At 44.1% G+C, this 14,924-nt stretch overlaps 1 protein-coding gene across 1 annotated transcript in view; it reads left to right on the top strand.

Annotated features, from left to right (window-relative positions):
- Nucleotides 1-14,924, top strand: part of LOC311248455 (rap guanine nucleotide exchange factor 4-like) — a gene marked incomplete at both ends in the record, with an annotated part of 251,337 nt that overhangs the window by 187,178 nt on the left and 49,235 nt on the right. The window contains 2 exons of the mRNA XM_084339331.1: nucleotides 6,637-6,713; nucleotides 10,055-10,201. Of these exons, the coding sequence (XP_084195457.1) occupies nucleotides 6,637-6,713; nucleotides 10,055-10,201 (224 nt within the window). The remainder of the gene's footprint in view (nucleotides 1-6,636; nucleotides 6,714-10,054; nucleotides 10,202-14,924) is intronic.

Genomic DNA, 14,924 nt, shown 5'->3' with positions numbered 1-14,924 from the left:
TCTTTTTTGGTTCTTGCCATGTGTAATTAAGAATTACAGTTCTCACGGGGTGCTCGTTTAGAGCACAGGGTGCACAAGGTTAGCTGTAATGCTAGGCACACTCAGTGTTACTATGGCTGTGAGTAGTCACGCCCCACGGGGACATGAGAGGGCGTTTTATGTTTGTTTGTTTTTCATTGCTAATATTAACAGTGAATATCTTTGTCTATTTTTGTTTATTGTTTTTTGTTTCTATTCTTATGACTTTTTTTCATCTTTAATTATAAGCACCCTGGACCACCACTCTGCCATCTCAAATGTCATGAATATTTTTTCACTTTCTTATGCCAGTGTTTAATCCTAATAGGGGGTCAGGGGGCAATACTAACATAATTAGTTGGAATGTTAAGGGTGTAAATAACCCCTTGAAACGTACTAGGATCCTTACTCACTTACAGCAGCTTGGGGTTGGCATCGCTTTTCTGAGGAACAGCCATTCTGATCAACAAAAACACACCATTTACTCCATCTGATGTGATCTCTGACCCTAATGGCAGATTCATTATAGTTTCAGGAACTCTCTATTCCACAAAGGTAGTCCTAGTCAACGTATATGCTCCCAATTTTGGTGACACGCATTTCATCAATAAACTTATCTCTTCACTCCCCGACCTGAACTCTAACCAACTGATTATGGGAGGTGACTTTAATTGTGCTCTTAACCCAGCCTTAGATCGATCATCATCTAATCCAGCTCCACAATCTCAGACTGCTAGAGCCATAGTGTCCTTCCTGAAGCAATACGGTATTTCAGATGTCTGGCGCTTCCTTCACCCCACCGCCAAACAGTACTCTTTCTTTTCACCAGTTCATCATACATATTCTCGAATTGATTATTTGTTTATTGACAACACATTTCTATCTCAAGTGCGTTCCTGCTCTTACGATAGCATTGTTATTTCAGACCATGTAGCAATAATCTTAGAGCTAGCCTTCCCGGACAAATGTCCATCATTCAGGCCGTGGAGACTTAATCCACTATTGCTATCTGAGGACTCATTTTCATCGTTCCTGTCCACTAAGATCACATTTTTTATTGAGGTAAATTCTACCCCTGGCATGTCTATGTCCATCATTTGGGAAGCTCTTAAAGCTTTTCTCCGTGGAGAAATTATTTCTAATTGTGCTCGACGTAATAAACTGCGCAACAGCAGACGCACTGAACTTTCAGACCAAATTATTAAATTGGATTATTCATACGCAGTCTCTCCGACACCTTCACTTTATAATGAAAGAGTGACACTACAGACGGAATTTAACCTCCTTTCCACCAGTCATGCTGAGCAGCTTCTACTCAAATCACGCCAGTCCTTTTTTGAATTTGGTGATAAACCTAGTAAAGTGCTGGCACTACAGCTAAAACACTGCACCGCTCAGAACTTGATCACGCAAATTAACTCTGCCACTGGAGAGATCTATACGGACCCATTGGAAATAAATGGTCAATTCAAAACATTTTATTCTTCACTATATACCTCTGATTCCCCTAAAGACCCCTCTCTCATGAATAGTTTCTTCGCAAATTTGGATATACCAGTCATAGACAATTATTCAATGACTCTTTTGGAAGAGCCCATTAGCGCTGATGAAATTCAACAGGCTTTAACTATGATGCAGAGTGGGAAAAGCCCAGGCCCAGACGGGTTCCCAGTGGAATTCTTAAAAAGATATTCCACCCAGTTATGTCCCATTATGGCTTCAATGTTTGAGGAATCATTTCAATCCTGCTCACTTCCTCCGACTCTCTATCAAGCCTCAATATCCCTGCTTTTAAAAAAAGATAAGGACCCGAAAGACTGTGGCTCATATCGTCCTATATCTCTCCTTAACAATGAAGCAAAGATCTTGGCAAAGGTACTCGCTCGACGACTGGAATCCGTTATACCAAGTATTATCCATCCAGACCAGAAGGATAGAATGGCTTTTTTCAACCTTTACTCATCCACCGAGTCTCCCGTTGCAGAGGTCGTTGTTGCGCTAGACGCAGAGAAGGCCTTTGACCGGGTTGAATGGGACTATTTATTCTATACTCTGCAGAAATTCGGTTTCGGCGAGAAATTTGTGTCCTGGGTCAAACTTTTATACTCCTCTCCAGTGGCATCAGTTCGAACAAATGATGTGACTTCGGAATATTTCCCCCTACAACGCGGTACAAGACAGGGTTGCCCTCTCTCTCCGCTACTATTTGCACTAGCGATCGAGCCACTAGCTATTTCCTTTCGCAAGGACCGCCATGTCCAAGGCATCATTAGAAATGGACAGGAACAAAGAATCTCGCTATATGCGGACGATGTCCTGTTGTATATCGCGGATCCAGCGGCCACACTTCCACGTGTCCTTCACATACTACACGAGTTTGGTGTTTTTTCTGGCTATAAATTAAACTTAAACAAGAGTGAACTCTTCCCCATAAACTCCTTAGCTAGAAATATCCCCCCCTCTAGGTTCCCCTTCAAGCTTTCCCCAAGCAGCTTCCGTTACCTTGGCATAACGATAACACATAAACATTCTAATCTCATAGCGTCCAACTTCACCCCTCTACTGGAGCGCACCAAGCAGGATTTTATCAGATGGTCATCACTTCCTTTATCACTTGTTGGCAGAGTGAACACTGTGAAAATGAACACATTACCGAAATTTCTGTACTTATTTCAAAATATTCCAACCTTTATTCCAAAGTCATTTTTCAAAGCCCTCGACAAGGCAATATCAGATTTTATTTGGAACAAACGCCCAGTCCGAATAAATAAAATGGCCCTCCAGAAGCCTAAATCACAGGGAGGCTTCGCACTACCCAATTTCTTGGTCTACTATTGGGCTGCAAATATTCACAGCATTCTCTACTGGAGTCACTCCCACTACGGACTCTGTCAGTGGGTACCGGCATGGGTGGACATGGAAAGGGCATCTTTGCAATCCTTAGTCTGCTCTTCGCTCCCAGTAACAACCGCCCAGTATACCAACAACCTCTTAGTACAACACTCCCTCCGGATCTGGTCCCAGTTCAGAAAACACTTTGGTCTCCACGCCATGTCACAGTCGTCACCTGTCCACAAAAACGTCCTTTTCCCTCCCTCTATGGTGGATGAAACCTTCAGCAACTGGTTTAAGAAGGGCATTCTGAACATTTATGATTTGTACCAAGACAGTTCATTTATGTCTTTCACACAACTGTCCCTAAAGTTTAACTTACCAAAAACAAATCTTTTCAGATATCTACAGATACGTGATTTTGTTAAGATCAAATTTGACCAGTTCCCCCATACACCCCCAAAAACTTTGATCGATCGCATCTTGGAGGTGAAGGTTGTAATCAAAGGCTCAATATATAAACTATATAACATCATATCCCTATCCCTACCCTCCTCAGTATTGGCTATAAGACAAAACTGGGAGTCCGATCTAAATCATCAATTTACAGACAAAGAATGGGAAAACGCTCTTGCCCGAATACACTCTTCTTCAATATGTGCCCGCCATTCACTGATACAGTTCAAGCTCCTCCACCGTCTATATTGGTCAAAGACTAGACTGGCGAAGATAAATCCTGGCATGGATCCCACATGCGACCGGTGTCACCAAGCCCCTGGCTCACTTATTCATATGTTTTGGTATTGTCCAGTACTGGCCCCTTTCTGGACTTCCATTTTTAAATCTTATTCAGACATATTTTTTATGAATATTGACCCATGCCCTCTTATTGCACTATTTGGCTTGACACCGGAAAACGCTACAATATCTATTGGGCAATCCAATGCCATGGCCTTTGCCTCACTCATTGCCAGACGCCTCATCCTATTCAACTGGAAGGCAGCCACTCCCCCTTCACACTTACACTGGATGAGGGATGTCATGTCTCTTATACATATAGAGAAAATCAGATTTACTACACAAGGCCACACGGATATCTTCCACAAAACATGGCAGCCCTTCCTATCTCATTTCAAAACCCATATGACTCCATCCAAACTTGGGACCCCATGACCCCCCTCCTCCCCCTATCTATCTATCTTCATGACACTGCTAGCCCACGCATGGCTGGGGAGATGGCATTGTGGTGGTCTGCTAAGGGTGTTAAATTTACTTTCCATTTTATTTGTTTTACCATCTGGAAATTACGCTACTAAAATGGAGAGTAACACTTATATTATATATTATTATTACGGTATGTATATATAAAAATATCTTTGTTTTATCTTTGTTTTATTTAAATGTTACTTCATTTTTCTTTTGCGTAGCTTTGTCTGCCACATCTGTACTTTTGTTTAATTATTTAAATGTATATTTTTTATTTTTCTTTTATCTCTTTTTTTCTTTTTCTTTTTCTTTTTTTTCATGTATGTTTGTCGTCGCCCTCACTGGGTGGGATGGGTGGGATTAGGGGATAGGAATGGGGAAGGAAATGGAAGTTGTATAATTTTGATAACTGAAATGTATAAATATGTACTAATTCTTCCAATAAAAAAAAGATAAATCTAAAGTCCGGTCGGGACTCCTACCCTGAGCGCAGGCCGAGAGAACTGCAATCTGGTTAACGGGACACCGAAGCCGAACACGGCATCTCCTGTGTTGGCGACGAGGGTAACGTCGCTGCGCCACCCAGCCGCTACGTTTCTCCATGTTGACGCAGTCCTCGCTGGCAGGGCTCCCGGTGTAGGTTCGACTAACATCCTCTGTCAAAGATGACGTCGTAGTCAGAGTGTTTAAGGCATGTTATAGTCATAGCAACGTTCAACAGTGTAGCATTAAGCTAACAGCCGCTCTTGACTGATAGCAACAAGCTAACGTTTCCTAGCCTAGTGACACAACGGGCTAGCGCCGCAGCTAACAGCTGACTGGCTAACAGGTAGGCCACAACTAGCACGCAAGCTAAGCAGCTATCACCTGAACTGTACACAATGACATAACAAGCCACACTTCAGACAGGCCGCCGTCTGAAACCCTCCTCATCCTTTAAGAGAGAAGAGAAAAAGAAATGTCAACACAGTTTACAACGGTGATTTTACCAGACATACGGCGGAGCCAGCACAATTCCCATCTGGGCTGCAGCCGGCTTGAACATGGATCTTCCGATAACGAACATCCATGCCCACATTTCCTCGTTTAGGGTGTATTTCCACTCAAGTGAAAGATGGGGCCTGCACGGGACAGAGAAGCATCCGCTTGTCCAGAGAATCCTGGGTTCACCAGGTCCTGGTCGCGGCCCACTAGTTGACCATCATGGGCTTCAGACCAAGATCCTCCGCCGTCGCCTAAGAGGCCAAACAGAGGACCCTAATCTGGGGCCGGCTTTCGTAAAAATGGTCAGCTAGCCCCCATAGCACTAACAGACAACTGGCGCTCGCAATCAAAACATTACTCACCCAGGCTCGAAAACAACCAGTCCCTCACAACAGACGGTGCCTTCCACAGTCCAGCTGTATAACCGGAGGTTCAATTACCTATCCAGCCGCAGCAAGGAGGACTGCCGGTGGGGAGTATATCAGCGACGCGAGCCCCTAATACGAAAAAACCGGTGGAGATTTAGAATGATCATCATCTTCCAGACACTCCAGTGACGAAGACAATATCGCCGTATTTTCTCGAAAATAGTGAGAGAGAAAATAAAGATATAATGTCAACGTATCTCCTTGTTCTTCTGTTTTCCTTTCTCCAGCTAATACTTTCTTCCTCGCCAAGTGATTGGTATACAGGCACTATATTGTGGATGAAATTTGAGAAGGAGATGAGTGTGTGGCCCCACCCCTGCTTATGTAGGCAACAGATGGGGGTGTGGTCAGACGGATGTTGGTATGTAAAGGTACATTTTGAAATGTATTCAGTGCATATCCACTGAAGCGAGATATATGCAACTGATGCTGAGCGGAGCCATAATGAAATAGAACCTTCTGTAGTGTGGTAGTGAAAGGGTTAACCTTCTGCTGTGTGGTAGTGGAAGGGTTAACCTTCTGTAGTGTGGTACAGTAGTGAAATGGTTAACCTTCTGCTGTGTGGTAGTGGAAGGGTTAACCGTCTGTAGTGTGGTAGTGAAATCCTTTGTATATATATTGACTGAACATTCCTTTACTTACTTTTTACTTACTTTCTTTTTACTGTATGTAGCACACTCTCTCAGGGGCTCATACAGAAACAAGCATTTCATCATAAAGTATTCTGTATTTTGTTGTGACAAATAATAAACCAACTTGAACTTGAACTTAAATGGTTAACCTTCTGCAGTGTGGTAGTGGAAGAGTTAACCTTCTGTAGTGTGGTAGTGAAATGGTTAACCTTCTGTAGTGTGGTAGTGAAAGGGTTAAGCTTCTGTAGTGTGGTAGTGAAAGGGTTAAGCTTCTGTAGTGTGGTAGTGAAAGGGTTAACCTCCTGTAGTGTGGTAGTGAAAGGGATAAACCGCCAGGTAGCATCCATAATTATTATTTCTTTTTTTACAAATGTGTTACGCAGGGTGGTATACATTTATTTGACATAATTCCAGATGTACATGCTGTATATTCTGTTTTTCCTGTCCTACAGTGTTATTGAGATGAGTTACACGGTTGAGCAGAAGATAATTTGTGTTTGTTTGTGTGTTGTGTTGTTTCCTCTCCTCTCTCGCAGTGTTCAGCCAGGGGGAGGAGGGCACCTCATGGTACATCATCCTGAAGGGATCTGTGAACGTGGTCATCTATGGAAAAGCAAGTACTTCTCAGAGGGTTTATATTTGAGATTTGTTACGCTGGAAACGGCTGCATCTTCTGGGGGGGGAAACAAAAAAAAACGGTTGAATTAAGATAAACACAATGATTTAAAAATGATAACTATACTTTTTTGTTTTTTATTTACACGTTGGATGGTTTTCAGAGGGTTTCATAACGGACCGGGCTCCTTTGACTTAATCAGCAAAACTGTAAAAGACCATTCAAGTTGTATAGTCTGATGGCTGTCGGAATGAAGGACTTCCTGTGCCGTTCAGTGCTACATTTAGGTAGTGTGAGCCTGGCACTGAACATGCTCCTTCTGTCAGCCAAGTCTGTGTATAGTGGGTGGGTGGGGTTTTCCCTGATGGCCTGGAGCTTAGCAAGGCTCCTCCTCTCCGCCACCATCGCTAGAGAGTCCAGCTCCACCCAAACCACGCTACTGGCCTTCCTGACCAGCTTATCCAGCCTGTTTGCGTCCCCCGCTCTCAGTCCGCTGCCCCAGCAGGTCACAGCGTACAGGAGTGTGCATTCGAAGGTTGTTGTCCTCGCTGAGCTACATTACCCAAACTTTTATCCTGCAAGGTGCATGGCGTACCCGTGAGAGCCAATTGAAACGCTTTTTTTCTCTCCACATAACAAGAGTAGTTTTTTTTTTTTTTTTTTTTTTTTTTCCTATTTTTCTGTATTTTTCTCCCATTCCAATTTAGTCGTTATGCCAATTCCCCCCTCCCCTTCCTGGTCGTTGCGCACATGTGCCCCCCACACTGGTCGGTCTAGGGAGCCCTGAAGTCTATCAGATGCTTCCTCCGATACATAGGAGACAGCCAGCAGCCTCTTTTCACCTGCCAGCGCGGACTCTCACTGGGGAAGTGTAACGCGTGGGAGGATCACGCTACCTTACCCAGTTCCTTCCCTCGCTGTGCAGGCGCCATGTCCGACCTGTACGAGTCGCTGTTTACAACGACCAGATTACCACCCACCGGCTTCCCTCCCGCTGACTCTGCCAATTGTGTTAGTATGGACGACCGACCAAGCCGGAGGCAACGCTGACAGCCGGATTCGATACCAGTGTCTCTGCGGTGGTAGAGAGGCGCTTAGTCCGCTGCGCTACCCGGCCGCCCATAACAAGTAGAGTGATGATGGATTACCAGGGAGGTTATTTCATTTATATTACATGGCGTTTTAACATTCGCCGAAATGCTTGATTGTGATTGGTCAATAGCGCTCGGTGGCCCATAGCAGTGGTCCGTTATTACTCGATAACGGACCGCTGCCAGGGGCAACCGAGCAATAATGACCGCTGTTCGCAGCTGGAGCAATCAAGCCCACTGACACACACTGCATCAGTGCAATCAGACACACACACGGCTGCCGGCGATAATAATAACTTTATTTGGGCTGACATTTGATCTCGTCTTGTCGATGGTGTAAAATGAATTAGGTATATTGTTAGTAAGTTAGCCATGTAATAAGCGGGATAATGTATAGCCTATACTCGGTCATTGTCGCAAAATAATTGACCTTCACTACGTTTAGAACACCTCGGCGAGGCGCCTCGGTATTCTAAACTCCGTGTCGGTCAATTATTTTGTGACAATGACCTCGTAGCTATACATTATCCCTTACATAAGCCTATGTTGGCCTCATTATACAACATGCATTATTTTTTTCCTTTTTTTCTTTTTTTTTCCTTTCTATATTTTTTTATCCCATCCCCCAATTGAGTCGTTATGCCAATTCCCTTCCTGGTCGTTGCGCTCATTGCCCTACTGTCAGTCTGGGGAGGGTGTGTGTAGACTACCACATGCTGCCCTACTGTCGGTCTGGGGAGGGTGTAGACTACCACATGCTGCCCTACTGTCGGTCTGGGGAGGGTGTAGACTACCACATGCTGCCCTACTGTCGGTCTGGGGAGGGTGTAGACTACCACATGCTGCCCTACTGTCGGTCTGGGGAGGGTGTAGACTACCACATGCTGCCCTACTGTCGGTCTGGGGAGGGTGTAGACCAGGGGTGTCAAACTCATTTTCACAGAGGGCCACATCAGCATTATGGTTGCCCTCAAAGGGCCAATAGACCGTATAAATGTTAATGTGATGTAAAATAAATGTAGCTACTCATTTACATATTGTTAAACATGTTGTTTCTGTATTTATTACTTATTCAAGTTATACATATTGCATATGCATTTGCATAAATGTAAAAATATATGTTAGCTTATGTTATTTTAATATTATATTTAAATAACAAAGAAGAATATCATCAAATACAAGCTATGACATTAAGTTTGTTCAAAACCTTTTTGTCACAGTCAAGAGGGGCAGAACTAACAACTGTGAGCTGCAAAGAACACGTGGGACAGATGTAGCAGATGTTACAAAAAAAATGGCTGCACACAACCTTGCAGAGGCCATACATCCAACTAATGGAAGATAGTTTAATTAACTTTAATTAACAGATTGCAGAATGGGTACAGTACAGTACAGCTCAATACACACAATTGTTAAGGGGATGCAGACCAGAGAAAGACTTTCGACTTGTTTACATCAGGGTCCCCCATTTTCAATTCGTAATGAAATTGCTATTATGTGTCTGCATGAACACACAACTGTAACTGTACTCAAAAATAACAAAATAAGGGTTGTCTCAGTTCACAACTATATTGGTCAAGTTTTGGGTGGGACTTGTTTGCGTCCCTACAGCTTCTTATTCAATTGAGCGAGATGCTCGGTTATGTCACACAGCCAGTTTGCATCTGACAGTTCAGACAATATTTCTTCAACCCTTTGTTACCTATTCCGCCTGGATCTTTTTTGTATTTTGGGCTGTAAAATTGTCAAAGAATGTCTGAGGAGTAAGTGCTTTTGGCTTTTTTCCTTTGTTACTTCATCAATACCTCAGATGTTCAACATACATGTATGTGTAAGAATGTGTAATAACTAAGGCTGTCAAAGTTAAAGCTTTATTAACGCATTAACCCACAATTATTTTAACACTGCTATTTTTTAACCCAATATTTAAAAAAAAAAGTTTTTTTTTTTTTTTTTTTATCTGAGCTCTTGGGGGGCCACATCAAATGACGTGGCAGGCCACATTTGGCCCGCGGGCCGTGAGTTTGACACCTATGGGTAGACTCTAGTCTCCATCACTAGTCTCCATCACTACATGTGTTGTTACACTGTGTCCCCACCAGGGGGTGGTTTGCTCACTGCACCATCACTAGTCTCCATCACTACATGTGTTGTTACACTGTGTCCCCACCAGGGGGTGGTGTGCTCGCTGCACCATCACTAGTCTCCATCACTACATCATGTGTTGTTACACTGTGTCCCCACCAGGGGGTGGTCTGCTCGCTGCAGGAGGGTGATGACTTCGGGAAACTGGCCCTGGTGAACGACGCACCGCGCGCTGCCTCCATCGTCCTGCGGGAGGACCACTGTCACTTCCTGCGCGTGGACAAGGAGGACTTCAACAGCATCCTGCGGGTGAGAGAGACGCTCCGCCGCGGCTGCTGCGTCTACACACACACTAGGGTTGGGTACCTTTCACATTTGAACGATACCTTTTTTCTGTACTTTAGTCTCTAAAAATGTAATCTACCTACCTCAGTTGTAAAAAAAAAATCCAAACTTCAAATAATTTATTATCAAGGGTGGCTGGGTGGCGCGGCGGTCTAAGCGCTCGTCACCAACACGAGAGACACTGGTATCGAATCCGACTGTCAGCGTTGCCTCCGGCTTGGCCGGCCGTCATATTGGCTCAATTGGCAGAGTCAGCGGGAGGGAAGCCGGTGGGGGGGTGGTGTTCTGGTCGTTGTAAACAGCGACTCCTACAGGTCGGTCAGGGCGCCTGCACAGCAAAGAAGGGATATGTTGAAGGTAGTGTGACCTCCCACGCGTTACACTTCACCAATGCGAGTCCGCGCTGGCAGGTGAAAAGAGGTTGCTGGCTGTCTCCTATATGTGACGGAGGAAGCATCAGTTAGACTTCAGGACTCCCTAGACCGAACAGTGGGGGGCACATGCCAGCAACGGCCAGGAAGGGGAGGGGGGAATTGGCATAACAACGAAATTGGGATGGGAGAAAATCTGAGAAAAACAGGAGAAAAAGTGGATCAAAAAAATTAAAGTTATTATCATACAGTATATAATATATAATATTGCAGCGAGCGTTGTCTGCATCTAGCTTTGTAAAGTGTAACAACGCTTGCCACTGCTTTGTTGTTGAATCAAGTCAAATCCTAGGTAAGCGTTTGTATGTATGTACATTTGTGATTTCTTTCTTTTTTCTTTTCTTTTTGTAAGTCTACACAGGTGTGTTTTTGATTTGTCTGTAAACAAGACCGAAAAATATACTTACTTCATTCATTCATTCATTCATTCATTCATTCATTCATTCATTCATTCATTCATTCATTCATTCATTCATTCATTCATTCATTCATTCATTCATTCATTCATTCATTCATTCTGTGAGGTTTTGTCCATTGCTCACCTACTCGCTCTGTTCCTTTAAGCCTACTCGCTCTGTTCCTTTAAGCCTACTCGCTCTGTTCCTTTAGTTTTCTGTTATTCAATTGCATTCTCCTCACCTCACTAGCCCCCACCCTCGCGTTCGTTTGCTCTTCATCAGCCACACCCTTGGACTACCTGTCATTATGTGTTTGATTGGTCTGGTGCCGAACTCACACTTCTAGTTCGATTATCAATTACCTCCCGCACCTGATGTGCATTCTAATTAGTTCCCCTGTGGGCTTTAAGTACCTGGCTCTCCCCTCTGTCCCTTGTCGGGTCGTCCCGTATCATTCCTTATCATATCTCTATCACCAAGACTCCTTCGGGAGGTTCTCTGTCTGTTATGCTGCTTTCATCTCCGGCGTGAGATGCACTCTAGCCTTCGCCTCCTGTCTCCGTTTGCCTGAAAGGAGACACTGGACTGCGCTCTCTAAGACTTCCACAGGAGGTATTCCAGTGTTCCACTTCAGACCTCCGCGCAGCAGACGTCCAGACGCGCATCCAGACCTCCGCGCAGCAGACGCCCAGACGCGCATTCAGACCTCCGCGCAGCAGACGCCCAGACGCGCATTCAGACCTCCGCGCAGCAGACGCCCAGACGCGCATCCAGACCTCCGCGCAGCAGACGCGCTCTTCACTCCAGACGCGCATCGCTTCCTAATACTCTACGGGAGGATGCGTCTCTCCGAGCCGGCGCGCTCTTCCGCGCAGACGCGCTCTTCACTCCTGACGCGCATTCAGACGCACTCCAGATGCGTCCTCCGTACCGGCGCGTACTCCAAGCAGACGCGCACCACTCAGACCTCCGCGCCAGATGCGCCCTCCGTACCGGCGCGCACTCCAAGCAGTCGCGCACCACTCAGACCTCCGCGCCAGATGCGCCCTTCGTACCGGCGCGTACTCCAAGCTGTCGCGCACCACTCAGTCCTCCGCTTGGACAACCCGTTTCCCATGGCGACGCGCTCGCCCCGTTTTGATCCTTCTCTCTTCACGCACAGCGCCTGGGTGAGTTTTTATGACTGTCTTTGATCCTATTCGTTTTTCGTGTGTTTAATGACACTGAAGATATCCTGCTTTTTGTCAGACTGTCACTCACCCAGCGTCAGCTTTTTGGACTGTTCATTGGGATAATATTTGGCCTTAACATCGCTCACCGTGTGTTTTACACACCGAAGATATTATCACTTGGATTTGTATTTTGGGACTTCGCTCACAGTGTTTATTTTGCACCGAAGATTTCTATCACGTGGAATTGTGTTTGGGACGTTACTCACAGTGTGTATATACACCGAAGATTCAGTCACTTGGATTACTCTGTTTTTTTACTCTGTCCCTGTTTCCCCACTCTAGTCCTCCTAGTCCTCCCTGTCCCCAGCCCGCCTCCGCGGGCCTCTGTCCCTGTCTCCCCTCTCTAGTCCTCCTAGTCCTCCCTGTCCAGTCCTCCTAGTCCTCCCTTTTCCTCCCTTGCCCCGGCCCTGTTCCGTTAGCCTTCCCTTAGCCTTCCCCTTAGCCAGCCCGCCTCTTAAAGGCACTGTGCCTTTTCCCTTTCTTGTTATTCCAGTATTTGTGTTCTCCCTTAAAGGGACAGTGCCGTTTTCTGTGTATTTCAATAAATGAATGAATGAATGAATGAATGAATGAATGAATGAATGAATGAATGAATGAAAACTTTATTTAACAGATTGCAGAATGGGTACAATACAGTACGGCTCAATACATACAATTGTTAAGGGGATGCAGACCTGAGAAAGACGTTTGTCTTGTTTCCATCAGGGTCCCCCATTTTCAATTCATATAGACATATATGACATACATGACATACAGATAGTCAGTACTGCTACATCTATACATTTATGACATACCAGATTTGCAAATACAGTACTGTTTGTGATACAGAAGGAGTCAAGAAAAGGGAGTATATACATTTGACGTAGAAACTGTACATTGGAGGAGGTTGGGTGGGGGGGGTTGGGTACATTGGGATATTGACAACCATACTGGGTAATTTACATTGGAGGTGGTTGGGGGGGGGGGGGGGGCGGGGGGCACACTGTATAAACAAGTAACACTGTACATTGAGGGGGGGGGGGGGGAGGAGACACTGTACAAACAAACACAATTGTACATTGAACTATTGACAAAACCATACTAGGTAAATGACTGTACATTGGAGGGGGTTGGGTTAGGATATTTACAGGGGCCAGTGTTGAATTGCAGTCTCCCGTAGGTGTCCCTTGAGAGAGGTTTTGAAAGTGGGTAGTGATCCACATTCCTTTACAGCTTTGGGTAGGGCGTTCCACATTGATGTGGCATAATTGCGAAACGTGTTTAGTCCCTTATTTGAGCCGAATCTGGGTTTAACATGATTTGTGGAGCTCCCTCTGGTGTTGTGATCGTGGTATTCACTGACCTTTGGGAAGTATTTTGACATGTACATGGGTACCTTGGTCGTGTAGTGTATCTTGTAGACCAGGCCCATTGCAAGTTGTTGTACTCTGTCGTCTACTCTAAGCCATCCTAGGTTGTCAAAGTGGGCAGGGGTGAGGTGGGTTCTAGGAGTAAGGTCAAGCAGTAGTCTGACCAGTTTGTTTTGAGATGTTTGTAATTTTGTTTTTAGCGCCTTTGAGGTGCTTTGGTACCATGAGGTGCAAGCATAGTCGTAGTACCCCTGAATGAGTGCTCCTGCCAGAGTCTTCAGGGTGTTCTTGTTTACCAGAGAGGAGATCCGGTACAAGAATCGAGTTCGTTGGTTGACTTTTTTTATTACATTGGATGCCATTTTGTCACAGGAGAGATTAGCCTCTAGGATGGAACCCAGGTAGGTAATTTCATCTTTCCTTGTGACAATATTGTCACCCACTGTAACTGAGAAGCCGTTCTTGCCGTTCTTGCCCAGTTCTTGGCTTACTCTCATACCTGTCTTGTGTTGTGCGATTGGGGTCGGTTACAAACCATAACACATTCATGTTGTCTGGATGCAGACTTGTTCTCTGTAACTGTATATATCATCTGCTGGCTCACAGCGGCAGGGTGGTGTTTGTAGGGCCGTACCGAATAGTTCAAAGCTTCGAAGCTTCATTCAGATTTTTTTTCTTTTTGTAATTATTATTATTATTATTATTATTATTATTATTATTATTATTATTATTATTATTATTATTATTATTATTATTATTATTATTATTATTATTATTATTATTATTATTATTATTATTATTATTATTATTATTATTATTATTATTATTATTATTATTATTATTATTATTATTATTATTATTATTATTATTATATTATTATTATATTATTATTATTATTATTATTATTATTATTTGTTTTGTTTTGTATGTGTCTATTCATTCTGTTTAAACCAATGGGGTTTTTCTTCACAGTTGCAGATACAGATTAGGCTACACTAATAGTATAGTATTATACTATTATAGTATATGACTCGTCATAAAAATGTAAATAAAACATTTATCATAAATGATGTAGCCTATCTGCATCCGCTTGGCGCTTGGCGCTCCATCAAGACGTCACCATCACTTTCGTACCAACCGTGCCCTTATTGGATTATTTATGTTGACCAAACTGACGAGTTATATTCACTCATTCCCCGCCAATGACGAGTATACTCGTTATTGGCTGCCAATCGTTGGACGCCAACAACGAGTATACTCGTTATTTGATCATTATT

The sequence above is a fragment of the Notolepis coatsorum genome (genome assembly GCF_963971535.1).
Source record: "Notolepis coatsorum genome assembly, contig: SCAFFOLD_184, whole genome shotgun sequence".
Taxonomy (NCBI): domain Eukaryota; kingdom Metazoa; phylum Chordata; class Actinopteri; order Aulopiformes; family Paralepididae; genus Notolepis; species Notolepis coatsorum.
This window is presented reverse-complemented; position numbering and strand designations above follow the sequence as displayed.